The following is a 26,414-nucleotide window of genomic DNA, read 5'->3' as shown; positions in this document are numbered from 1 at the left end:
ATCATATCACCGCCACCCTAGACCCACTTCAGTTTGCATACCGCCCACAAATGACGCAATCGCCATCACACTGCACACTGCCCTATCCCATCTGGACAAAAAGAATACCTATGTAAGAATGCTGTTCATTGACTATAGCTCAGTCTTCAACACCATAGTACCCTTCAAACTCATCATTAAGCTTGAGACCCTGGGTCTCGACCCCGCCCTGTGCAACTGGGTCCTGGACTTCCTGACGGGCCGCCCCCAGGTGGTGAGGGTAGGAAACATCTCCACACCGCTGATCCTCAACACTGGGGCCCCACAAGTGTACATTCTCAGCCCTCTCCTGTACTCCCAGTTCACCCACGACTGCGTGGCCATGCACGCCTCCAACTCTATCATCAAGTTTGCAGACGACACATCAGTAGTGTGCTTGATCACCAACAATGACGAGACAGCCTACAGGAGGAGGTGAGGGCACTCGGAGTGTGGTGTCAGGAAAATAACCTCTCACTCAAGGAAAACAGGAAAACAAAGGAGATGATCTTGGACTTCAAGAAACAACAGAGGGAGCACCCCCCTATCTACATCGTAGGGACAGTAGTGGAGAAGGTGGAAAGTTTTAAGTTCCAGGGCGTACACATCATAGACAAACTAAAATGGTCCACCCACACAGACAGTGTGGTGAAGAAGGCGCAACAGCTGAAATTCAGGCTGAAGAATTTCATTCAAAACCCTGACAAACTTTTACAGGTYCACAATTGAGAGCATCCTGTCAGGCTGTATCACAGCCTCGTGCAGCAACCGCACCGCCCTCAACCGCAGGGCTCTCTAGAGGGTAGCGAGGTTTGCACAACGCATCATTGGGGGCAAACTACCTGCCCTCCATGACACCTACAGCACCCGATGTCACAGGAAGGCCAAAAAGATCATCAAGGACAACAACCACCCGAGCCACTGTCTCTTCACCCKGTTATCATACAGAAGGCGAGGTCAGTACAGGTGCATCAAAGCTGGAACCGAGAGACTGAAAAACAGCTTCTATCTCGAGGCCATCAGACTGTTAAATAGTCATCACTAACTCAGAGAGGCTGCTGCCTACATTGAGACCCAATCACTGGACACTTTTATAAATGGATCACGAGTCACTTTAAACAATGCCACTTTAAATAACGCCACTTTATTAATAATGTTTACATATCTTACGTTACTCATATCACATGTAAATACTGTATTTTATACCATCTACTGCACCTTGCATATGACGCTTAGCCATCGCACATTCATATACTTGTATGTACATTTTCTCATTCATCCCTTTTAGATTTGTGTATATTAGGTAGTTGTTGGGGAATTGTTAGATTACTAATAATCTAGAAGCACAAGCATTTCGCTACACTTGCATTAACATCTGCTAACCATGTGTACCAATAAAATTTGATTTGATTATTGCTTGAACAGTCGCTAAGATTATCTTTTGTTGTGACCTTTGCAAAACAACTATTTTGTATGCTGCAGCGGTTAGTTAGAATGCTAACGCTCGTTGACATAGGCCATGGGTGTCAAAGTCAATTAGTGCACGGGCCATATTGCACAACGAAGTTGCTGGCCAGACATAACCTATTATGTTTGGGTAGCAGTTATAGGCCTATGCACACACAACCTGTCCATTGTTTTATTAGGACAAAATACCAGTCCCTTTATATTGTCCACTTATGTACATAGGATGGTGTATATAGCATTTTAACATATTACAACAACAGAGATTAATAATATTTGTCCAGCCTTTGCTGCTATGCTTGCAGATGTGCATAATGCTGCGACCNAATAATATTTGTCCAGCCTTTGCTGCTATGCTTGCAGATGTGCATAATGCTGCGACCCGAATCAAAATGTATTTAATAACTCCAAATAACAACAACGTAGCTGTAGGTTGTTGTAAAAATAGTATACTTAAAACATGTTTTTCATTTTTTTTGCACTGCAAGGATCACCGGTGTGGTTGAATGCAGCATTGCTGAATGGTGGACTCAATGTATTGTAGTTGAGTAGCCAACCTAGGCTACTACTCTAATGTTTCTGTAATAGGACTACATGTTTCTCTTTTTCATGGTGTTTAGATTTTTTGAGCTATTAATTTTCAAACTTTAAAAACCGAAGCCAGACTGCAACATTTCAGTAGTCTAGCTAGGTGTCACGACTTCCGCCGAAGTCGGCTCCTCTCCTTGTTCGGGCGGCGTTCGGCGGTCGACGTCACCGGCTTTCTAGCCATTGCCTCTCCATTTTTCATTGATCCATTTGTTTTGTCTTGTTCCCTGCACACCTGGTTTACGTTCCCCAATCACACTGCATGTATTTATTCCTCTGTTCCCCCTCATGTCTTTGTGTGATATTGTTTGTGTTACGTGTCATTTGTGACGCGCCAGTCTCGTGTTCGTATTATTCCGTGTTGTTTCACGAGGTATGTTTATTTGTTTGAACATACTTATTGTGACTGTTTTGCGCGTTTTGCACTTTTGCCAATTGTCTGGAGGTTTTGATGCAGTTGCGTCCGTCTGCTGTCTGGTGAAGTCCACAAAGCACATTGCATGTATCAAACAGTTACATGACCTACAGCATCAAGCCAGTAATGTTTCCAACATTTTCGGACTACTAAACAACTATTGATTTATAACCACAAGTTATCACAAGTCAAAAATAAAACGGGAGTGGCCTCCAATATTCCAGCACCATTTCACCATCTAATCACCTCTGTTTAGTCTAATAGTCACAAAAAAAGGTACCAAAAAACAATTTAGTCCAATCAACATAAGCTGAATATGATGTGGCTGTCCATGGTTCTGATTTCTGTGTGTTTGCGTGCGCGTTCGTGCAAGTAGAAAAACATGTTGACTCACCTTACCTGTAGAGAAACACCAAGGCCATCCTCCTCTCTTTCATGTTGACGAAATGGTTACTCTGTCATACAGGAGAGGATTTATAATCACAACATTCTTTTCATTTATATTTATTTATCTTTGGTGTGGCGGCAACAATCTGTCAGCAGGACAGCACCGTTACTAAATGAATATAGCAGAAACCCTTCATTTGTGTTACTTTACAAATCCTACTAAATGAATATAGCAGAAACCCTTCATTTGAGTTACTTTACAAATCCAACTGCTGTTGTGTGACGTCTGTTTTTAACTTATTTCTTCCCAGATCTAAAGGAATTGCAAGCAGCCTTTTCTACTTTGTCTATTATTCTACTTTTCCCCCTGTAGTATATTTCTGGAGTTAAACTATAGCCCCGATAATAATGTATTTCCCCTTAGTACTTCCTGCTCCAGACCAGCTGACTGTTGACTCAGTGGAGACCACATCAGCTGCTGTTAGCTGGAYCCAGCCACCAGGATTGGACCAAACCCAACATCATTACCAGATCTCCTACCGCTGTCCAGGGACAGAACCATACATCACTACCACATTTTCACACAGCATCACTCTCTCTGACCTGAAACCTGCTACTCAGTACTCTGTCACTGTCTGCACTGTGCTGGGAAATGGAATGCAAAGTCAACTGCTGTCAACAACCCTCATCACAAGTAAGGAATTACCCTACTTAAGTATTATGTCTGGTGTCGAAGTTAATTACATTTTAACTAGATATCAAAATACTTTAGTAATCATAATGGATGTGTCAGCATGGGATGTAAAGGTACGTTATCTTTGACTACTATTCTACTTTTCCTCCTGTTAAAGAGGATAGAAATCCTCATTTCATGATTTAATTATTTCTAAATAGTCTAAACTTTCTCACTCTGAACTTCAGTGGGATGGCTGTGACTTCTTGACAATGATCACAATGTCTCCAAAGTACAGCACTCCTGGAGGAATTAGGATGAAGTGCCTTGTTCAAGGGTACAACATATTGTTCACCTTGTCCGCTCCGGTATTCAAACCTGCAACCTTTCGGTTTCTGGCCCAACACTGTAACCTCGAGGCTGCCTATCTCGACCTTATCCCTACCTAAAGCACCCTCTGTTAATATTGAGGCTACCCGCCTCTACCTTACCTTACCCCTACCTACAGTGTCCTCTGTTAATATTGAGTCTACCTGCCTCTACCTTACCCCTATCCTACAGTCCTCTTTAAATTGAGGCTACCTGCCTCTACCTTACCCCTACCTCAGTCTCCTCTGTTAATTTGAGGCTACTGCCTCTACCTTACCCCTACCTACAGTTCCTCTGTTAATATTGAGCTACCTGCCTCTACCTTACCCCTACCTACAGTGTCCTCTGTAATATTGAGCTACCTGCCTCTACCTTACCCCTACCTACAGTGTCCTCTGTTTAATATTGAGTCTACCTGCTCTCTACCTACCCCTACCTACAGTTCCTCTGTTAATATTGAGCTACCTGCCCTCTACCTTACCCCTACCTACAGTGTCCTCTGTTAATATTGAGCTACCTGCCTCTACCTTACCCCTACCTACAGTGTCCTCTGTTAATATTGAGGCTACCTGCCTCTACCTACCCCTACCTACAGTACCCTCTGTTAATATTGAGGCTACCTGTCTCTACCTACCCCCACCTACAGTTCCCTCGTTAATATTAGGCTACCCTGCCTCTATCCTTACCCCTCTACAGTGTCCTCTGTTAATATTAGGCCTACCTGCCTCTACCTTACCCTACCTACATACCCTCTGTTAATATTGAGAAACTCAAATTAACTGTTGAGCGCGTTAATTTGATATTTACATTGCAAACAGTAACAATTATTTTTCACGCCAAGAAAGGTAGCGGATTCCAGACAAATAGGTTCTGGAATCCATCAGTCCAAAAACTGAGAGGTCCGTCCTGTTCCCTCAGGATCAAATTAAACACTGATGATACAGAAAAACACATTAACACATTACCAAAGATCTGACTTAATAACTTATTCAGTACATTTCATGGTGGATGAGACCTCCAGAGTTGCTGCCAGTGTGTTTCTACTGGCTGTGATTCCTTGGCCTGTTGCAATTCCGTAAGTGAAAAAATTAATTTAATAATTGTAGTCAAGTTTTGACTGTTACACATTTTGATTGACTTTTACCTTTTACAGGTGCGAGAGAGAGACCAGGTTACAGGAATTTGAGTTAATAACCAGGACCACTGAGAGAGACCAGTTGCAGAATATTCTTAAATACCAGACCACTGCAGAGAGACCAGTTACAGACCAGCTTAGGTTCTATGCGTGAGTGCATGTCTTAATTTCTTCATTTAGAAGTATTCATGTTATCATACTTAAGAAGAATTTAATATATTTGTAGTATTTTAAATGCCTGCTGTTCTGTTGTGTTTATCTCAGAAAACCCTGTCTGGATGGATGGTGGAAGTTGGCACCAGCCTGTACTAGTCTCCTCCACGATGGACACAGCCAGGTTGGTTCAGGAGAGTGCAGTGCAATGGATGAGAGTGGTTATTATAAACAGCAGAGAAGAACATGTAATAGATAATTACATTAGTAATACTATAATACTACTGTTTCATATTATATTAGTATCTACTTCTCTGACTAGTATTCAAACACGTGGGTAACCAATCTTATCACCAATTCATGTCACGCGTCAATTGATAAGAATATGACTTCCTGTCAGAAAAGCAGTGTGCTTGAGATGATATCTGTAATTATACTGCAGCTATAGTAGCTGAGGCTGCAACTTATCTAATAGTTTCACTTTCGAAATTCAACCTAATCTGGATAAAAGTCTAGTTTGACGCATTAGTCATTCGTGTGGTTACAAGCGAATTCTGTGTGGTGCAGGTTAATTCTGTGTGTGTACAGGGTTAATTCTGTTACTCGAAATGACACAACGACAAGGTTCCAGTTTAACAAAGTTGACTATACCGTATGAACACACTACAAGTAGCCATTACACTTCAAGCTAGCGTCCATCAACGAACTGACTCCCTGCGCAGGCACACTCTGACTGAGTGATAGCCCCGTAATAACAGAAGGATGGATACTTAAACATGAATTTAACATCTTAGTGTTACAGGGTTGAAACAGATACAACTCAAATGGTTATTAGGTTAGGCTATGGCTCTCCCGCTGTGCTAGAGCCCTTTGAAACTGCTTGTCTCAGCACGCTTCCCCTCGGCATCTATGAATTTGCACCAGCGTTCGGCAACTTTGTTTAAAAAAATTTGACCACCGAGAAGGAATGTTGAAAGACTTAGGCACATTTTCAAACATTCTAAAATCCCCTTGTATTCTAGTACCAGGCTGATAAACATTATACTACTATACTATTAGGCTACTACACTATTTATAAAAATGTAAAAGTGTTTCTCTGCTGTGAGATTAAATGATGGCCATTGTTTTTCTTCTAAAATTCTATTATAGATATATCCAGATTTAAGAAGAATGTCTGGATTGTGTAAATATAAAAAGAGAATCTGGAAGTGGGTTGGCCAAAAACACCATTAAACCCGTAAGGAAACAGGTTCTGGAGGACTTTACACTCTTTTTCTGTTGTAATAAATTACTTTTTACAGTCTGAATAATCTCCTCCGCAGCGGACAGGACTGCTCTACCTCCCCTCTCATGTTAGAATGGTAACAAACTGAGCCTGGACTAGGTTAACTGTCTGATTCTCTATGTAGAATGGTAACAACTGAGCCTGGGACTAAGAGGAACTCGCATTCTCTATGTAGAATGGTAACAACTGAGTGGGACTAGGTTAACTGTCTGATTCTCTATGTAATGGTAACAACTGAGCCGGACTAGGTAACTGTCTGATTCTCTATTAGAATGGTAAACAACTGAGCCTGGAACAGGTTAACTGTCTGATTCTCTATGTAGAATGGTAACAACTGAGTCTGGGGACTAGGTTAACTGTCTGATTCTCTATGTAGAATGGTAACAACTGAGCCTGGGGACTAGGTTAACTGTCTGATTCTCTATGTTGTATTGGATGATTTTTAACTCTGATTCTCTGTGTTGTTTATAGCTATTGGATGGAAGGGGAACCTAATAACTTGAATGACAAGATGAATTGTGTTGAGATCCCACAGACGGCATCAGACCCATTGAAGAGTTGGAAGGTTGCACCATGTCCTACTCCAAAACACTGGGTGTGTGAAAAACCGTTCACACTGTAGTCTCATTATAATAGCTAATGTAATTCCCTATCTTATGGAGTTGAACTGGTTTTCCCTGTTAGGCTTAACCTGTTTTTGTTTCTATGTGTAACTACATTGAAGGAGCGCACAACAGAACATGGTTTCTCATGAGTTTCTCATGGTTTTTCAAGGTTTCTCATGTCTTATTCAGTTTCTGGTTTTTCTTTGTTCCTTTTGTAAATGAGCAACGAGGTGTCACCATTAGATTATTTTTCTAGTCATGTTTTTTTAACTCGTTTTTTTTTTATTAAGTATTTTTCATTAAATCGATTTTATTCAAAACTAAAGTTTTTTGTTGCTAAGGATTCCACGACACGGTTAGCCTTTATGGCTGGGACTGCAAGTTTGTGTTCCATTTTTTGCGTGGATTCCGCAAGTGCTAGCTGGCTGTACTACAGACACCTGTCGTCGTCGTGGGAAAGACTCGTTGTTATCTTTTCGTAAAACAACTGGTTGCAGTATAGCAGTATACTATGCTTTATCTTGGCCAGGTCGCAGTTGCAAATGAGAACTTGTTCTCAACTAGCCTACCTGTTTAAATAAAGGTGAAATAAATAGAGCCAATCTGGATACCAAGGAGATCCTGAAGGAAATCGACGAGTACCAACAGCGTTACGCTATAGAGGAACATCATACTCCTTCGTGGAAAGATCCGACCACCTCACAAAATAACTTTAACCTGAAAAAAAAAGAAAAACAGATTAATCTACTGACACGGACGATTTACTTACCATTGAGGTAGAGGCTAGTGCTCTGGCTGGAATCCATGCAACAATGGAGTTGTGTGAGGAGGCAGCAGGGCTGAGGGGGAGTTTGGAGTTCAGCCAGAGTGAAATTCTTAAGCTTCAAAGAGAAAACAAGACACTCACAGCCAAGGTAAAAATACACGATTCCAACATGGAATGTCTACTTAGGGAAAACAGGTTGATGAGGAAGTCGCTACTAAACACAAAGTCGTAGCATGTGTGAAAATATTTGTTTTTCTGGTATTCCTGAGGACTCATCCAATAATCCAGAGGGCGCGATCAGAGAATTCATGCAATCTGCCTTGAAACTTCCTCTAGAGACTGTAAACAAGGTGGCTTTCCACCGAGTACACAGACTTGAAACTTCCTATAGAGACTGTAAACAAGGTGGCTTTCCACCGGAGTACACAGACTTGAACTTCCTATAGAGACTGTAAACAAGGGCTTTCCACCGAGTACACAGACTTGAAACTTCCTATAGAGACTGTAAACAAGGTGGCTTCCACCGAGTACACAGACTTGAAAACTTCCTATAGAGACTGTAAACAAGGCTTGGCTTTCCCACCGATGTACCACAGACTTGAAACTTCCTATAGAGACTGTAAACAAGTGGCTTTCCACCGAGTACACAGACTTGAAACTTCCTAAGAGACTGTAAACAAGGGGCTTTCACCGAGTACACAGACTTGAAACTTCCTATAGAGACTGTAAACAAGGTGGCTTTCCACCGAGTACACAGACTTGAAACTTCCTATAGAGACTGTAAACAAGGTTGGCTTTCCACCGAGTACACAGACTTGAAAACTTCCTTTAGAGACTGAAACAAGGTGGCTTTCCACCCGAGTACACAAGACTTGAAACTTCCTATAGAGACTGTAAACAAGGTGCTTTCCACCAAGTACACAGACTGAAACTTCCTATAGAGACTGAAACAAGGTGGCTTTCCACCGAGTACACAGACTTGAAACTTCCTATAGAGACTGTAAACAAGGTTGGCTTTCCACCGAGTACACCAGACTTGAAACTTCCTCTAGAGACGTAAACAAGGTGGCTTTCCACCGAGTACACAGACTTGAAACTTCCTCTAGAGGACTGTAAACAAGTGCTTTCCACCGAGTACACAAGACTTGAAACTTCCTATAGAGATGTAAACAAGGTGGCTTTTCCACCGAGTACACAGACTTGAAACTCTCTAGAGACCAACAAGTGGCTTTCCACCGTAGTACACAGACTTGAAACTTCTATAGAGACTGTAAACAAGGTGGCTTTCCACCGAGTAACAACAGACTTGAAACTTCCTCTAGAGACTGTAAACAAGGTGGCTTTCACCGAGTACACAGACTTGAAACTTCCTCTAGAGACTGTAAACAAGGTGGCCTTCCACCGAGTACACCAGACTTGAAACTTCCTATAGAGGACTCTAAAACAAGGTGGCTTTCCACCGAGTACACAGACTTGAAACTTCCTCTTAGAAACTGGTAACAAGGTGGCTTTCCACCGAGTACACAGACTTGAAACTCCTCAGAGACTGTAAACAAGGTGGCTTTCCACCGAGTACACAGACTTGAACTTCCTATAGAGACTGTAAACAAGGTGGCTTTCCACCGAGTACACAGACTTGGAGCTCGGAGGCACAAGACCAAGGGTCCCGACGATCATCGCAAAATTTGAACACTACCAACAAAGGAGCTGATCAAAAGCAGAGGAAGGGAGCTTAAAGGGACCAAATTCGGTCTCAATGAACAATTTGCAAAGGAGATAAAGGAACTCTAAGAGACTGTATCCGGACAAAGACAACAAAGGAAGGATGGTAGGGCTACCTTTGTCAATGTGGACAAACTCTTTATAGATGACAGCTATTCCGAGACAGCTCCATGGCTTGACTAAATTCTACAGGGACTTCAGGTAACATAAAAGAAGGTATGGAACTGTTTAAAAATTCTGAACATTATGAAGTGGTATGAACACACACGTACTCAACTACATGCTTGCTTACACGTACGGACTTATACACACAACACACACACACGTTGATTTCGCTCTTTTTCTCACTCTCTCTTCTTTTCTTCTCTCTCCCCTTTCTCTCTATTGTCGAACTTTTTTAGAATTGAATGTGTTATTGTTTGTCTATTTGTCTACAAGTTATTTATGTTTACAACAAGCAAGGGAAATAATCAGAATAGGGCATTGGGGAATAATAATATATTGTACGGAATACATTTGTACTGTAGTGAATATGTCTCTATAGTAATGCAAGGTCTCTTTCATGATCATGTGAAACGTCAATTGCTATGGAAATGCTGGATGTGTTTTTCAATGATATTAAAGGTAATTATGATGCAACTATGATGGTGATACGATATGGATTACAATTATGAATATTAAGGCTATACGCACTACATGTTACACACATAGACACTCAAACATGCAAATTGGCAGAGTTATTATTTATTTGGACATCACACATTATAGTCTTACTCTTATACAGACATCGTACACACTCTCATTAAATCACATCCAATATCATGCACATCAACCTACTCAGATTTGTACACACATTATTTGTCTCAATTTTCTAACATCTGTGGCATTGGCTCACAGGAAACAGGCAAGGGAATAAAACAAATATTGCTAGAACCTATTTCTTGAATTCTAAATATCAGACATTTGAAATCTCTAGTTTTGAACTCATAATACCTCTGATGGCAGTAACTTTACAAGCACTAATTGTGTCAATTTAGCCTGAGAATAGTATCTAGTTATGGTAAGGGGTGAAAAAGTATAGCTAGTTATAATTGTAACAGTTTGGCAGATCATAGAAAAGAGCAGTCTTTACATGGCTAAAAGAAAAGGAATATAACATATACTGTTTACAGGAAACTCACTCTACATCCTTAGATGAAGTTGCGTGGAAAAAGGAATGGGGTGGTGAAATAATTGTATTTATTATTTATTTATTTTACCCACTTTTTTCTCCCAATTTTGTGGTATCCAATGGTAGTAGTTACAGTCTTGTCTCATCGCTGCAACTCCCGTACGGACGCGGAGAGGCGAAGGTCGAGAGCCATGCGTCCTCCGAAACACAACCCAACAAGCCGCACTGCTTCTTGACACAATGCACATCCAACCCGGAAGCCAGCTGCACCAATGTGTCGGAGGAAACACCGTACACCTGGCGACCTGGTTAGCGTGCACTGCGCCCGCCCGCCACAGGAGTCGCTAGTGCGAGATGAGACAAGGATATCCCTGCCGGCCAAACCCTCCCTAACACCGGACGACGCTCGCCAATTGTCGCGCGCCCCATGGTCCTCCAGGTCGCAGCCGCTGCAACAGATCCTGGGCTCCAACCCAGAATCTCTGGTTGCACAGCTAGCACTGTGATGCAGTGCCTTAGACCACGTGAAATCATTTTCTGTCATGGACAAAGGAACTCAAAGGTGTGTGATGATATTAATTAACAAAAATGTTAGTCTGAATGTGCAAATAATCAGGAATGATTCGCAAGGAAGGTGGATCCTTTTGAATATGAAAGTGGACGGAAAAGAAATTGGCTCATAATCTATATGGTCTAAATCAGGATGATCCATACTTCTTCGAAAACATTTATACCAATTTATTGAACTTACAGGCAACAAATGATCTAATCATTATGGTAGAGGACATAACACAGTGTTACAGTGAGGGAAAAAAGTATTTGATCCCCTGCTGATTTTGTACGTTTGCCCACTGACAAAAGAATGATCAGTCTATAATTTTAATGGTAGGTTTATTTGAACAGTGAGAGACAGAAATCAACAAAAAAATCCAGAAAAACGCATGTCAAAAATGTTATGAATTGATTTGCATTTTAATGAGGGAAATAAGTATTTGACCCCTCTGCAAAACATGACTTAGTACTTGGTGGCAAAACCACCAAGTACAAAAGCCACTCCTTTGTTGCTTTGCCGTGTGTTTTGGGTCATTGTCATGCTGGAATACCCATCCACGACCCATTTTCAATACCCTGGCTTAGGGAAGGAGGTTTTCACCCAAGATTTACGGTACATGGCCCCGTCCATCGTCCCTTTGATGCGGTGAAGTTGTCCTGTCCCTTTAGCAGAAAAACACCCCCAAAGCATAATGTTTCCACCTCCATGTTTGACGGTGGGGATGGTTTCGTGGTCATAGGCAGCATTCCTCCTCCTCCAAACACGGCAAGTTGGGTTGATGCCAAAGAACTCCATTTTGGTCTCATCTGACCACAACACGTTCACCCAGTTGTCCTCTGAATCATTCAGATGTTCATTGGCAAACTTCAGACGGGCATGTATATGTGCTTTCTTGAGCAGGGGACCTTGCGGGCGCTGCAGGATTTCAGTCCTTCACGGCATAGTGTGTTACCAATTGTTTTCTTGATGACTATGGTCCCAGCTGCCTTGAGATCATTGACAAGATCCTCCTGTGTATCTGGGCTGATTCCTCACCGTTCTCATGACATTGCAACTCCACGAGGTGAGATCTTGCATGGAGCCCCAGGCTGAGGGAGATTGACAGTTCTTTTGTGTTTCTTCCATTTGCGAATAATCACAGAAACTGTTGTCACCTTCTCACCAAGCTGCTTGGCGATGGTCTTGTAGCCCATTCCAGCCTTGTGTAGGTCTACAATCTTGTCCCTGACATCCTTGGAAGCGTCTTGTCTTGGCCATGGTGGAGAGTTTGGAATCTGATGATTGATTGCTTCTGTGGACAGGTATCTTTTATACAGGTAAGAAACTGAGATTAGGAGCACTCCCTTTAAGAGTGTGCTCCTAATCTCCGTTCGTTACCTGTATGAAAGACACCTGGGAGCCAGAAATCTTTTTGATTGAGAAGGGGTCAAATACTTATTTCCCTCATTAAAATGCAAATCAATTTATAACATTTTTGACATGCATTTTTCGGATATTTTTGTTGTTATTCTGTCTCTCACTGTTCAAATAAACCTACCATTAAAATTATAGACTGATAATTTCTTTGTCAGTGGCAAACGTACAAAATCAGCAGGGGATCAAATACTTTTTTCCCTCCCTGTAAGTACCTTAATGGACCGTAAAGGAAATCACTCTACAAACTATCATCCCCGTGCCCTTAAGGAAATCACAAATATGATTGACACATTAGAAATAGTGAATATTTGGAGACTAAACAACCCCGACCTAGTGAGATATACATGGAGGAGACTTAATCAAGCTAGTCGTCTTGACTACTTTCTTGTCTCTTTCTCTCTTGCATCAAAGGTTAAAAAAGTTTAATAGGAGACAGAATGCGATCGGATCATCATCTAATTGGCATTCACATAACTCTTATAGGTTTTCCACGTGGACGGGATATTGGAAATTTAATTAAAGTTTATTGGAGGACAACTTATTTTTTACTAAGACAAAAATAATTATAACTGAATTTTTCCAGTATAATATAGGTTCAGCAAATCCCCTTTTATTTTTGGGAAACCTTTAAATGTACCTTCAGGGGTCATTCAATTCAATAATCATCAATAATAAAAAAGTATTTTTTGGCTAAAGAAACAACACTAACAAGGGAAATCCATTAACTAATAGTACAGGTAGATGGCAATAAAAACGATACTACAGAGATACCAAAAGAGTAGAGGAAAAACAAATATAACTTATTCAAGAACGATCTAATGTAATCTATTACAAAAATTTAAAAAGCACAAAATTCTTCCTGAATCTTCAATACAGGAACGCTAAAAAAGAATTTGCAGAAACTTGTTATTGAAGACGGAGTCATTTATGATTCCCCGAATTATATTTTAAAAGAGGAAGCTAATTATTTTAGGCAGATGTTCTCTTTTCCGTCTCATCCTCTCCCACTGAATGAAGATTTAAGGTAAGGAATTCTTTCCAAAAACTATAAAAAATTGAAAATTAACAAATATACAGAAAGATCAGTGCGAAGGCCAAATTACAGAGGAATAACTTTTTGAGGCTATTAAATCCTTTCAGTCTGGAAAACCCAGGGCTTGATGGCATACCGGTAGAGGTATATCAAGTATTTTTTGATATACTAAAAGCTCCATTGTTAGATTGTTTTAACTTCTCCTATAGAAATGGTAGTCTTGGCAGGTACTCAGCAGGAAGGTCTGATATATCTATTATTAAAATAAGATCCAGATGGCAAATATAAAGACCCGGTGTTCCTAAAAAACTGGAGGCCCCTTACACTTCAATGTTGTGATGCAAAAATACTAGTGAAATGTAATGCACTCAGAATTAAWAGGGTTTTACCAGGTATTGTTCATCCTGATCAGACAGGTTTTTTACATGGACGATACATTGGAGATAATACACAACAACGACTAGAAAATCATGAAACATATAAGCAGCCAGAAATGGTATTTATAGTGGATTTTGAAAAGGCATTTGATAATGTAAGATTGGATTTTATTTATAAATGCCTGGATTTTTTCAATTTCGGTAATTCTCTTATAAAATGGGTAAAAATAATGTATAGCAAACCCAGGTGTAAAATAGTAAATAACGGCTACTTCTCAGAGAGTTTTGAATTGTCAAYAGGAGTTAACCTTTTCTCAATATAGGGGGTGCTGTTTCCACTTTGGAAAATATCGTCTCCAAATTAAACCGCCTCATACTCAATTCTTGCTCGTACAATATGCATATTATTATTACTATTGGATAGAAAACAATCTCTAGTTTCTAAAACTACTTAAGTAGTTTTTTTGGGGTATCTGTACTTTACTTTACTATTTATATTTTTGATAACTTTTACTTCCCTACATTCCTAAAGAAAATTATGTAATGTTTACTCCATACATGACACCCAAAAGTACTCGTTACATTTTGAATGCTCAGCGGTACAGGAAAATTGTCCAATTCGCGCACGTATCAAGAGAACACGTGGTCATCCCTACTGCCTCTGATTTGGCCGACACACTAAACACAAATGCATAATTTGTCAATTATGTCTGGGTGTTGGAGTGTGCCCCTGGCTATCCGTAAAATGTAAAAACAAGTGTATTTTTTATATATTTTTTTACGTGGCCAGTGATGTTAACATTGTTGCACTGATGTATCAAATGGTTGCACAGGACAGACCAGTGATGAGCACAGTGAAAAATAAGCTCAAAAATAACAATCCTTAGAAAAATGGAAATCACTTACAAACTACTTGAGCAACGAGGCAGGCCACATGATGTAAAGATGCACAGGCCAAACGGCGTTTGTTGTTGAATTTATACATTTAATTTAAATACGAGTTTCTGTATTATATTTTTCATTCGGCTACATGTAGCCTACATTGAAGTATTGTTTACAGTTGTCACTATGACAACGAACATATCCTAAAGCACTGAACCGTCTGTCTTACCACCTCGTTAATAGGTCTACAGCGGTGCAATAGGACACGTTGATCAGTTGATTGACAGGTGTAGGCTACTGTAGAACAATAAACTTTCCTCTAGTGTGGATGCTCGCCAACGTTTTATAGTTATGTAAAATGCATCATTATAGTTGTCGTCCTTGATGTGGACAGCCCTTAACGTTTAAATTGGTAAATGCTTCCCTCTAGTGGTCAACATGAATATGGTATGAATACAGCAGTGGTTCTAAACCATGGGTTAATTTGACAGAAATCACGACTAACACTGATAGCCTACTAAAAAGATCGATTTAATATTCCCTGCTATTTTGTTTTAARTATCATTTTGGAGGGGGAGGGTTACATGTGTTTTTTTTGTTTTTTTATCGCTTTGGGAGGGCCAGGTAAAATATATATTTTCCTCAGGGGGAGGGACATCTATTTTAATTTCAAAGACGTCCAAATACCTCKATTTATCCCTCAATATAAATAAAATGTACTCCCTTAGAGCATCCTCAACACCACTATGACCTTTAGCTGCATAAGTGTCAAAACAGTGTCATAAAAGCAACAATGCTGTCATAATATTGTCCACCACCTTCATAATGTTGTCATGGTGATGACACAAGAGATATTATTAAGAGCCAATACAACCATGCACAGGCTCTCCAGGACCACTACCAGAACTGTGTTGAAAAATATTTCATAAAATGATATCAGCATTCAGCTACAGTCATCAGTGTTACATCACTCATGACCCTCCGTCTCTCATGACCCTCCCTTCTCTCATGACCCTCCCTTCACTTGGGACCCTCCCTTCTCTCATGACCCTCCCTTCTCTCGTGACCCTCCCTTCACTCATGACCCTCCCTTCACTCATGACCCTCCTTCACTCATGACCATCCGTCTCTCATGACCCTCCCTTCTCTCATGACCCTCCCTTCACTTGGGACCCTCCCTTCTCTCGTGACCCTCCCTTCACTCATGACCCTCCCTTCACTCATGACCCTCCTTCACTCATGACCCTCCCTTCTCTCGTGACCCTCCCTTCACTCATGACCCTCCCTCAAAGAGCTAGCCTGAGTCCCAGATCTGTTTGTGCTGTCTTGCTAACTCCTTTGCCATTGTCACGTCAAACAATAACATGGGAATTGTCAAGACAACACAAACAGATCTGGGACTCAGGCTAGCTGTTGCCCTCTAACAGGTTTCTTTTCTCATATTTTTCTCTTCAGAACCCACGCTCAATTTGAGGCCCTCTTGAAGATGTAAAACAGTCATCATCAGGGTGATGCAAACCAGGAGTTTTTTTTTTTCCTAAAGCTGAAATGTTTTCTGAAAACCTGTTTTTGTTTAATCATTATGGTATATCGTGTATGGAAAAAATCTATTTAATACGTTTTAGAATAAGGCTGTAACATAAAATGTGGAAAAAGTCAAGGGGTCTGAATATTTTCTGAACGCACTGTATTAGCTGAGTAAAAATCCAACGTATAAGTAACAAATATCTCTCTACCAGTCCAATGTAAAGACCAAGAGTCAAACTCAACACAAAGCGGCAGTAATAGTAAATTATGATTGCCCACATTTTCTTCTTCTCACTGCACTTTAAAGGTTGAGAACAAAATCATTCAACAATGATAAGCATTTCAACAGTACCCTTAAATACAAATCAGTTGCAGATACATTCATTCGTCATTGCCAATGGATGAAAATTCTCACCATCCATCTGGCAACATTCACCCATGTTGCAGAAGTTGTTGAGCTCAGATCTACAGCATATTCAGAGATGAAAAGTACATAAATGAGTCAAGTTTATTAAAGCTCTTAATTCAACAACAGCTCCAGTGATGCTAGTCCTGAACGAAAGACCGTAATAGAAAAGAAAGAAGTACTGACCTCTGTTATACAAGTAAATCATGACCATATTTTGTGACTGTTGTAAGGAAGTTATAAACCATCCCATAAGGTGATGTTGAGGTCTTGACTGAAAGAGAACCTTAAAGTTACTTTATTTATCAGTTTGGTTCATCTTTAACCAATCTTAAAATAAATAGGACAGTAAATATTTTTTGTTTGTTGATTTTACCCCTTTTCATGGTATCCAATTGGTAGTTGTTACAGTCTTGTCTCATCGCTGCATCTCCCGTACACTGTACACCTGGCGACCTGGCCAGCGTGCACTGCGCCCAGCCAGCCACAGGAGTCACTAGTGCATGATGAGACAAGGATATCCCTGCCAGCCTAACCCGGACGACGCTGGGCCAAGTGTGCGCCGCCCCATGGGACTCCCAGTTGCAGCCGGCTGCGACAGAGCCTGGGCGCGAACCCAAAATCTCTGGTGGCACAGCTAGCACTGCGATGCAGRGCCTTAGACCACTGCGCCACCTGGGAGGCCCTAGGACAGTAAATATTGCTTAATGATTTTCTTTATTGATTTTAACAAAGCTGCGGTGCAGACAATCTTAATAGCAATCATTGTGGGTTCAACAAGTTTTAACATGATCATTAAGATTTAGAGCTGGGACCGTTAGATTTTTAAAAATGATTCATCATTCATTGTATATTGGTGGAGGTTGGGGAATGATCAGTTATATACAGTGAATATTAACATAATGTAGAGCATTATATAGCCTGATGTTCTGCTGAATGCAAGAATGCTGCTTAGATTTCATTTTGCTCATTTTAGAGAGTGAATCTTATAACGGATACATGGAGAAAATGGATGGCCCTCCCTTCAGCAAAATATATTTTACCTAATCCCCCTGAACTCTTGACAACAACAACAATTGACCCTCCCCTATTCCCAAAATAATAATGAAAACAAAGTGGATAGCAGAGAACGTTCTTACCATTTACCCTCACATCTTGGACAGACCAGAGCCTTAGATATGCCGTTTTGGAGACTGTTCTTCGTCCTGTCAGCATTACATGGCAACGTAGGAATTTTGATAGTGCACAGGGCTGAAGGCCAGAAGGTTGTGTGTGGAAAGATCTCCTTTATGGTAAAGGTATTGCATGAATCTATCATTGTAATTGCAGGTCCATGAAAAAAWATATATAATTTTGTAAACATTTCATGCAATTCTAGTTTATTTTACATATTAGCAGAATATTTTTCAATACCACACAAAGTACCAAAATCACAGACTAAGATTGGACAGAGAGATAGGCCTATATCTTCATCTTATCATATTTCTCCAACGCCAAATCAGTGTGTCTTGACAGGCTAAGAATGGACAGAGAGATAGGCTATGTGTTCGTCTGATCTTTCCCTTGTTTGCAACAAAACTGTCCCTGTTTGCAAATAATTAAATCTGTCATGTCAATCTTAGCATGGTACTTTTCAAAAGTTAGGCCTGTRTTTCCAGTAGGCCTACCGACACAGAAAAATGTAAGCGTTAACTTACAATATATGTATTGTGGCGTACAGCAGGTCAGCCACCAGGGGGAGACTTGTCGAGGCCTGGTAACAGATGGAGTATACATCACGAGACGGTGGCTCCATCTGCTGGACGTGCCAGGTCTCGACGGGCTCTCCGGACAGGACTGATTGGGGCTGATTGGGAGCTGGTGAGTAATCAAGGGCGGATTGCTCACCAGCTGTGCGAGGCCCATAAAGCTGCCAGAAGGGCAGCACACAGGGAGAGGACTGGGGGAAGTGAGGTGACTTCCATGAAGGTGGAGAAGGTTACCCGAGGGAGTTGAGTTTGTGTGCCCGACAGGATACAGCAAGACCCGGAGCCCAGAAGACGCTATCCCGGAGAGGGTTTCATGGGGGAGACATGTTCTTTTTGATGTATTATTTAATAAACACCCATGAAACCGAGGTAATCCTACTCTGTCCGTGTCTGATCTATGTAAACGTCTTGACCAAAGCCCCTGGTCTGCCACAGTATATAGCAGCCTATAGCCTAATGTTGTTTGTCTAACAGGTAGGCCTATATCTTATTTCTGAAATAGTCTCCAACACAAAGCCCGCTTGTTGTTAAATTCTACTTCAAATGAATTTGCCTGCTTCCAGCACCATGAGCTGAATAATTGTTGAACTCTCCTCCGGAACATCACTGTAGGCCTACACAGCACAGCAGTGGTTAGGCAGCACAACATAAGGTTTTGATCAGCAAGAGCAGAGCAGGCCGGGGCTCAGGGTTGGAATATCCATTTTAGTGTGTAATACAGCCTAGTTTTATTTACAGCATTGCAGCAGCTATCTTAGAAATATAACTTTGTGCTGTACTTCTCTGAAAATGCACTTCGTAGCCTATAGTCTATAGCCAATGGATAATTTGATTGAGACCACACTAAATATACTATAGGCYCACTTGATATTGCATGCCCAGCAGCGAATCAGAGCTGCGGGGCGGCATCGGGCAAACATCGATATACTGTATAGCCTAATAAGCGACTCATTCTAAAACACTGAGAAATACCAATTGCATAACCTCACCTGGACTAGATTTTAAAAGTACTAAACCCTCCCCTGGAATAGATTTCAAAAGTACTAAACCCTCCCCTGGAATAGATTTTAAAAGTACTAAACCTTCCCCTGGACTAGATTTAAAAAGTACTAAACCCTCACCTGGACTAGATTTCAAAAGTACTAAACCCTCCCCTGGACTAGATTTAAAAAGTACTAAACCCTCCCCTGGACTAGATTTAAAAAGTACTAAACCCTCCCCTGGACTAGATTTAAAGTACTAAACCCTCCCCTGGACTNAAACCCTCCCCTGGACTAGATTTAAAGTACTAAACCCTCCCCTGGACTGAAAGAGAACAAGCATGACCCTCCTCCATTTTCCTCCAGGTACCCATTCTGTACATTTCCATCCWTCCCTTAGCAACTTCCAATTCAGGTTGCTCTGAACTCSKCTGCTCACRACTGTGTAGACTACGTCACGATCTCCTGATGTGTCATTCACAGGTGGGTTTGTCTGGACTTTAGTGACCGCAAACGCTGGGATTAAAACCTCAGTCTCATCAACTATGGCAGAGTGGGGTGACATCTGCACCATAGCATGTATTGACCTTACAGCAGAACACCTTATTAAAGTGGAGTAAATTGGGACTAAAATAATGTGGGGTGAAGGTGAACTTTTTGTTGACAACATTCTCATCGAATTGCACTTTGGTTCTGCAGAAGGCGTTCTGTTACGATGTTTTGATTTTGTGCCAGTATGGCATCGGTTAGATAGAAGTGCACAGAGTGCCACTGGAATGTTGTGCCATAATTAGCWGTACTTCCTCTAACTCTACTGTCAAAGTCCTGGTAGATGGCAGTGTGGTCGTCTGCTGCAGTAGCCCATCTGTGACAAGGACGACGAGTTGTGGGTACCGAGATGCCGTTCTGCATTCTGTTGCCGGTGTAAAGTACTTAAGTAAAAATACTTTTAACTACTAATTAAAGTCGTTTTTTGGTGTATCTGTACTTTACTATTTATGATTTGAACAACTTTTACTTTTACTCCACTACATTGCTGAAGATAATGTACTTTTTAATGTACTTTTAAATAATGTACTTTTTACCTTTTTGAATGCTTAGCAGGACAGGAAAATTGCCTAATTCACACACTTATCAAGAGAACATTCRGGGTCATCCCTACTCCCTATGAATCTGTCAGACTCACTAAACACATGCTTCATTTGTAATGATGTCTGAGTGATGGYGCGTGCCCCTGGCTTTCGTTAATACAAAAACAAGTGAKAATMATGCTGTCTGSTTTGCTTTATTTAAGGAATTTGAAATMATTCATACTTMTACTTTTAGTTTTGATACTTAAGTATYTTTTAGCAATTACATTGACTTTTGATACTTAAGTATAAAAACCAAATGATGGTATAAAAACCAAATGATCAGACCTCAGGATAAGACCCAGATGCAGACAATTCGAAGTAAAAAAAGTTTATTACAAAAACGGGGCAGGCAAACGACAGGTCAAGGGTCAGTAATCCAGGCCAGTGTCACAAGGTACAGAATGGCAGGCTCAGGGTCAGGGCAGGCAGAATGGTCAAAACCAGGAAAACTAGAAAACAAGGACTAGAGAGAAAGCAGGAGTATGGGAAAACCACTGGTAGGCTTGACAAGACAAACTGACAACAGACCAACAGAGAACACAGGTATAAATACACAGGGGATAATGGGGCAGATGGGCAACACCTGGAGAGGGGTGGAGACAAGCACAAAAACAGGTGAAACAGATCAGAGTGTGACACAAATACTTTTAGACTTTTACTCAAGTAGTATTTTACAGGGTAACTTTCACTTTTCCTTGAGTCATTTTCTACTAAGGTATCTTTACTCAAGTATGACAATTGGGTACTTTTTTTTCTTCCACCAATGACTGTTGCACTCTTTATTATTTGCATTTCTGTGACCSGCCTTTTAGCTTGAATGATTCTTGCCTTTCTCCTTTGACCTCTCATCAATGAGCTGTTTTTGCCCAAAGTACTGCCGCTGACCGGATGTTTTTTGTTAGTCGCACCATTCTCTGTAAACCCGAGACACTGTCGTGTGTGAAAAGCCCAGGAGGCCGTCCGTCTCTGAGATACTGGAACAGGCCCGCCTGGCACCGGCGATCATACCGCACTCGCTTAGGTCACTCGTTTTGTCCATTCTAACATTCAATCAAACAGTAAATAAATGCCTCTTTGCTTTATATAGCAAGTCACGGCCATGTGACTGTCTGTAGGAGCAAACCATCATCGTGAACAGGGTGGTGTAACTAATAAACTGACCACTGAGTGTATAGCCATGAACTGTTCTTTTAGAAAAGCACATCCACTGGACTTTTTCCATTCACCCTCTACTATCTTTACATTTCAGTCATTTAGCAGACATGCTTATCCAGAGTGACTTACAGGAACAACCAGTGTTAAGTGCTTTGCTCAAGGGCACATGGACAGATTGTTCACCTAGCTGGCTCATGGATTTGAACCAGCAACCATTCGGTTATCAGCCCAACACTCTTAACCACTAGGCTACCTAGCTCTTTCCAATTGTCCTCTGCTATCTATCATATTGTTCATTCACTCACTCATATAGCCTCTGAAATAGAATGCAGATGCAATGCTCATTTCCAGTCCTTTATAGTTTGTCTTGGTAACGGCACGTGATGTGAAAAAACACTTTTGAGCAAAAGAAATAACATCAGACTACGGTCTTACTTGGAGGATAGAATTGTCTATTCATAAGCCCCCCCCCCCKCCCCCGGRTACAACCTCAGACAACATTTTCCCAGGAAACCTAATAAACCTTTCAACCACTATAGAAAACCCCTCACAATGATCTCAAACTGTGTTTCTAAAACACAATGAAGTTTTAAAGACAGACTACCCCTTGTTAATCAGGAAACGTTCTGGTATGTTGTGGTGAACTGCCATTACAGCTGCTTCACAGGAACCTTAAAGTGAAGGTTGTAGTCTGGCAAGACACTAAATGCACTGTCAGCATGCAGTCAACGCTATAACCACTTTGGAGTTAACTAGTGCTCTCAAATTCTATCCTGATGTTGTCAGCTGATGAGTTATATTAATAATATAGATAACTTAGCTACTTTCTCTTTCAGTTTGATTCATCTTCAACTTCATTAAAAGTTTATTTTTAATTTTTATTATCCATAGATCTATAACAGAGTTGGTATATAAAAAGGACATGAGATGTGATAAGACCAATATCGTAATATACAATAAACATATTTATCATACAAAAGAGCCCAGACTCAGAGTGACGTTTCAAATGTTTACTCAGTGAAGATGCACATCGGAATACAGTACATTCAATACAGTGTAGTGTCCACTTATACACTTAGACCTCACCCCCTCCCTTCCACAAAGATGTACTTCACTACTTTAACATCAGCCAGGATTTCTCCATGCTCCTCCGTGCACACCACAGGATTTCTCCATGCTCCTCCGTGCACACCACAGGACTTATCAGTCAGGAGAGTTATTGGGAGTACACATTCCTACAGTCCACTGCAGTCCACTAAATCATTATACTCTTCTCATACACAAAGAGCTTAACCTAACACTACTTTCATRTAATTTKCAATCTATCACATATAATCATGTTTTATTTATTGACCAAAGCAAAAGCTGCATGCACATGCTGAACAATGTCAACAATATCATAAAAGAAGAATCCTAATATGTGCAAACCATGCCTTAATTGAGCAAGCAATGCAAATCACGCCATGTTGACAGTAGCATAACAGATGAGATTTGGGAATGATTGATCATTCTCTATTTATGATGAAGGGAACTTGAYGAAGGGTGTACTGTAACCTGCTGATCATGTTTTACCGACTGTAGGAGAGCAGATGTGCTGGTTTTATTTCACCCTATTTGGAGTGACTTGACCATTTTGCAATTCAGGTCACTCAGTGTTTTGTTACCCTGTAGTTTGTACACAACATCGCACCAAAGATCCTTCACTTCTTCTTTCTTGATCACGGCTGTAATGTTGAACACTTCATAGGGTGGAATCAACACCTCCTTTTCATAATCTCCCATCACTGGGTAGGATTTGAGGAAAGCGCCAAAACATGTATTTATCTCAAAGCAGGACTTCTCTCCAAAATGTGTCAAGTTCTTTAGGAAAGAGCTGGAGGCAAATGAGCCAAAACGGATTTCCTTGTTCACTTCACCTGTAAAGTTCAATTTAGTTCTTCTGTATGTGGTGCAACAGCTCCGTTGGTCTGGGTTTTGTTTCAGGAGGAGAATAGCTTCAGTCAGCAGGAAATGCAGGGAATGGAACTTGAATGCAGAGGTGTAGATGCTCTTGTTGGTAAAACATGCTTGGTTAAAATCTTTGTATATTGTTGGTTGTCCTGCACTGTAAGCACAGATAGCCTGGACATGCTTCAGTTTAAGATTGTCACTAATGGTCTTGTTTCTTGCACACTTTTCTGCCTTTGTCCAGGAAGCATTGAAGTTTGTAGTTGTTTTTTTCTCCTCCTCAAGATATTTGTTCTCTACCAGCCCGGACATTTCCTTTCCACAGCCGTTGTACATGTCGTCAACAGAGTCAGGGGCCATGTTCAGGGGAATCGGAGGAGAGACAGAGCGACCACCAACCGATTTCTGTAGAGAGAGAACATAACTACCTGAATCACACTGACTGTTGATTCACACGGACTGTAACGCATACCTCACTCGAATCACACTGACTGTAAGAGGAGACATAAACTACCTGAATGCACACTGACTGTAGAGAGAGAACATAACTACCTGAATCACACTGTGATTAGAGAGAGAACATAACTACCTGAATTCACACTGACTGTAGAAGGAACATTACCTGATTCACACTGACTGTAGAAGAGAGAACCATAACTACCTGAATCACACTGACTGTATAGAGAGACATAACTACCTGAATCACACTGACTGTATAATGAGAACATAACTACCTGAATCACACTGACTGTATATAGAGAGAGAACATAAACTACCTGATTCACACTGACTGTAGAGAGAGAACATAATACCTGAATCACACTGACTGCCTCAGAGAGAGAATACTACCACTGATCAGACACGCATCTATAAGAGAGACATATACTGAATCACACTGACTTAGAGAGATCACATAACTACCCTAACACCACACTGACTGTAGAGAGAAAAACTACCTGAATCACACTGACTGTAAGGAGAGAACATAACTACCTGATTCACACTGAACTATAGAGAGAAATAACTACCTGATTCAACTGACTGTAGAGAGAGAACATAACTACCTGAATCACACCTGACTGTATAGAGAACATAACTACTTGAATCACACTGACTGTATAGAGAGAACCATAACTACCTGAATCACACTGACTGTAGAGAGAGAAACATACCTACCTGATCAACTGACTGTAGAGAGAACATAACTACCTGAATCACACTGACTGAATAGAGAGGAACATAACTACCTGATTCACACTGACTGTAGAGAGAGAACATACCTACCTGATTCACACTGACTGTAAGAGAGAGAAGAACATACTATGAATCACACTGACTGTAGAGAGAAGAACATAACTTACCTGAATCACACATGACTGTAGAGAGAGAACATAACTACCTGAATCAAACTGACTGTAGAGAGAGAACATAACTAACTACCTGATCACCTGACTGTAGAGAGAAATAACTACCTGATTCACACTGACTGTATAGAGAGAACATAACTACCTGATTCACACTGACTGTATAGAGAGAACATAACTACCTGATCACACTGACTGTAGAGAGAGAACATAACTACCTGAATCACACTGACTGTATAGAGAAACATAACTACCTGATTCACACTGACTGATGAGAGAACATAACTACCTGATTCACACTGACTGTAGAGAGAGAACATAACTACCTGAATCACACTGACTGTATAGAGAGAGAACATAACTACCTGAATCACACTGACTGTAAAGAGAACATAACTACCTGATTCACACTGACTGTAGAGAGAGAACATAACTACTGAATACACTGACTGTATAGAGAATAACTACCTGAATCACACTGACTGTATAAGAGAGACATAACTACCTGAATCACACTGACTGTAGAAGGAGAACATAACTACCTGATCACACTGACTGTAGAGAGAGAAATAACTACCTGAATCACACTGACTGTAAAGAGAGAATATAATACCTGAATCACACTGCTGTAAAGAGAGAACATAACTACCTGAATCACACTGACTGTATAGAGAAAATACTACCTGATCCACTGACTGTATAGAGAAACATAACTACCTGAATCACACTGATGTAAGAGAGAAATAACTACCTTGAATCACACTGACTGTTATAGAGAGAACATAACTACCTGAATCACACTGACGTGTAGAGAGAACATAACTACCTGAATCACACTGACTGTAAGAGAACATAACTACCTAAATCACACTGACTGTATAGAGAGAAATAAACCTGAATCACACTGATGTATAGAGAGAAACATAACTACCTGATTACATCACTGACTGTAGAGAGAGAACATAACTACCGTAATCACACTGACTGTGAGAGAAATAACTACTGATTCACACTGACTGTATAGAGAGAACATAACTACCTGATTCACACTGACTGCATAAGGCCATGGATGAGATATTTATGAAGTAAATCACACACACACAAACAGGGTGATAAAGTGCCATTAAATGTCAAATGGGGCT

General features: G+C 40.7%; 2 protein-coding genes and 1 long non-coding RNA gene across 3 annotated transcripts in view; 1 reads left to right on the top strand and 2 right to left on the bottom strand.

The window, feature by feature from the left end:
* The window catches only part of LOC112074423 (CD209 antigen-like protein C), a 105,706-nt gene that overhangs the window by 13,649 nt on the left and 65,643 nt on the right, over positions 1–26,414 (bottom strand). The window lies entirely within an intron of this gene.
* On the top strand, positions 6,785–8,998 carry LOC139025406 (uncharacterized). Its single transcript, XR_011476971.1, has 4 exons — positions 6,785–8,279; positions 8,554–8,647; positions 8,813–8,867; positions 8,924–8,998. It is a non-coding gene; the product is annotated as an uncharacterized lncRNA (long non-coding RNA).
* Positions 22,957–24,308, bottom strand: LOC139025405 (ecto-ADP-ribosyltransferase 4-like). Its single transcript, XM_070440526.1, has one exon. The coding sequence runs from the start codon at positions 24,266–24,268 to the stop codon at positions 23,567–23,569; it is 702 nt and encodes a 233-aa protein (XP_070296627.1). The 5' UTR covers positions 24,269–24,308; the 3' UTR covers positions 22,957–23,566.

Source organism: Salvelinus sp. IW2-2015, unplaced genomic scaffold (genome assembly GCF_002910315.2).
Source record: "Salvelinus sp. IW2-2015 unplaced genomic scaffold, ASM291031v2 Un_scaffold2627, whole genome shotgun sequence".
NCBI classification, from domain to species: Eukaryota; Metazoa; Chordata; class Actinopteri; order Salmoniformes; family Salmonidae; genus Salvelinus; species Salvelinus sp. IW2-2015.
Note: the sequence above shows the minus strand (reverse complement) of the source record. Positions and strands in the feature narration are given on the sequence as shown.

Coding starts and splice junctions, on each gene's coding strand:
- LOC139025405 (XM_070440526.1), bottom strand. CDS start 24,268: ATGGCCCCTGACTCTGTTGACGACATGTACAACGGCTGTGGAAAGGAA.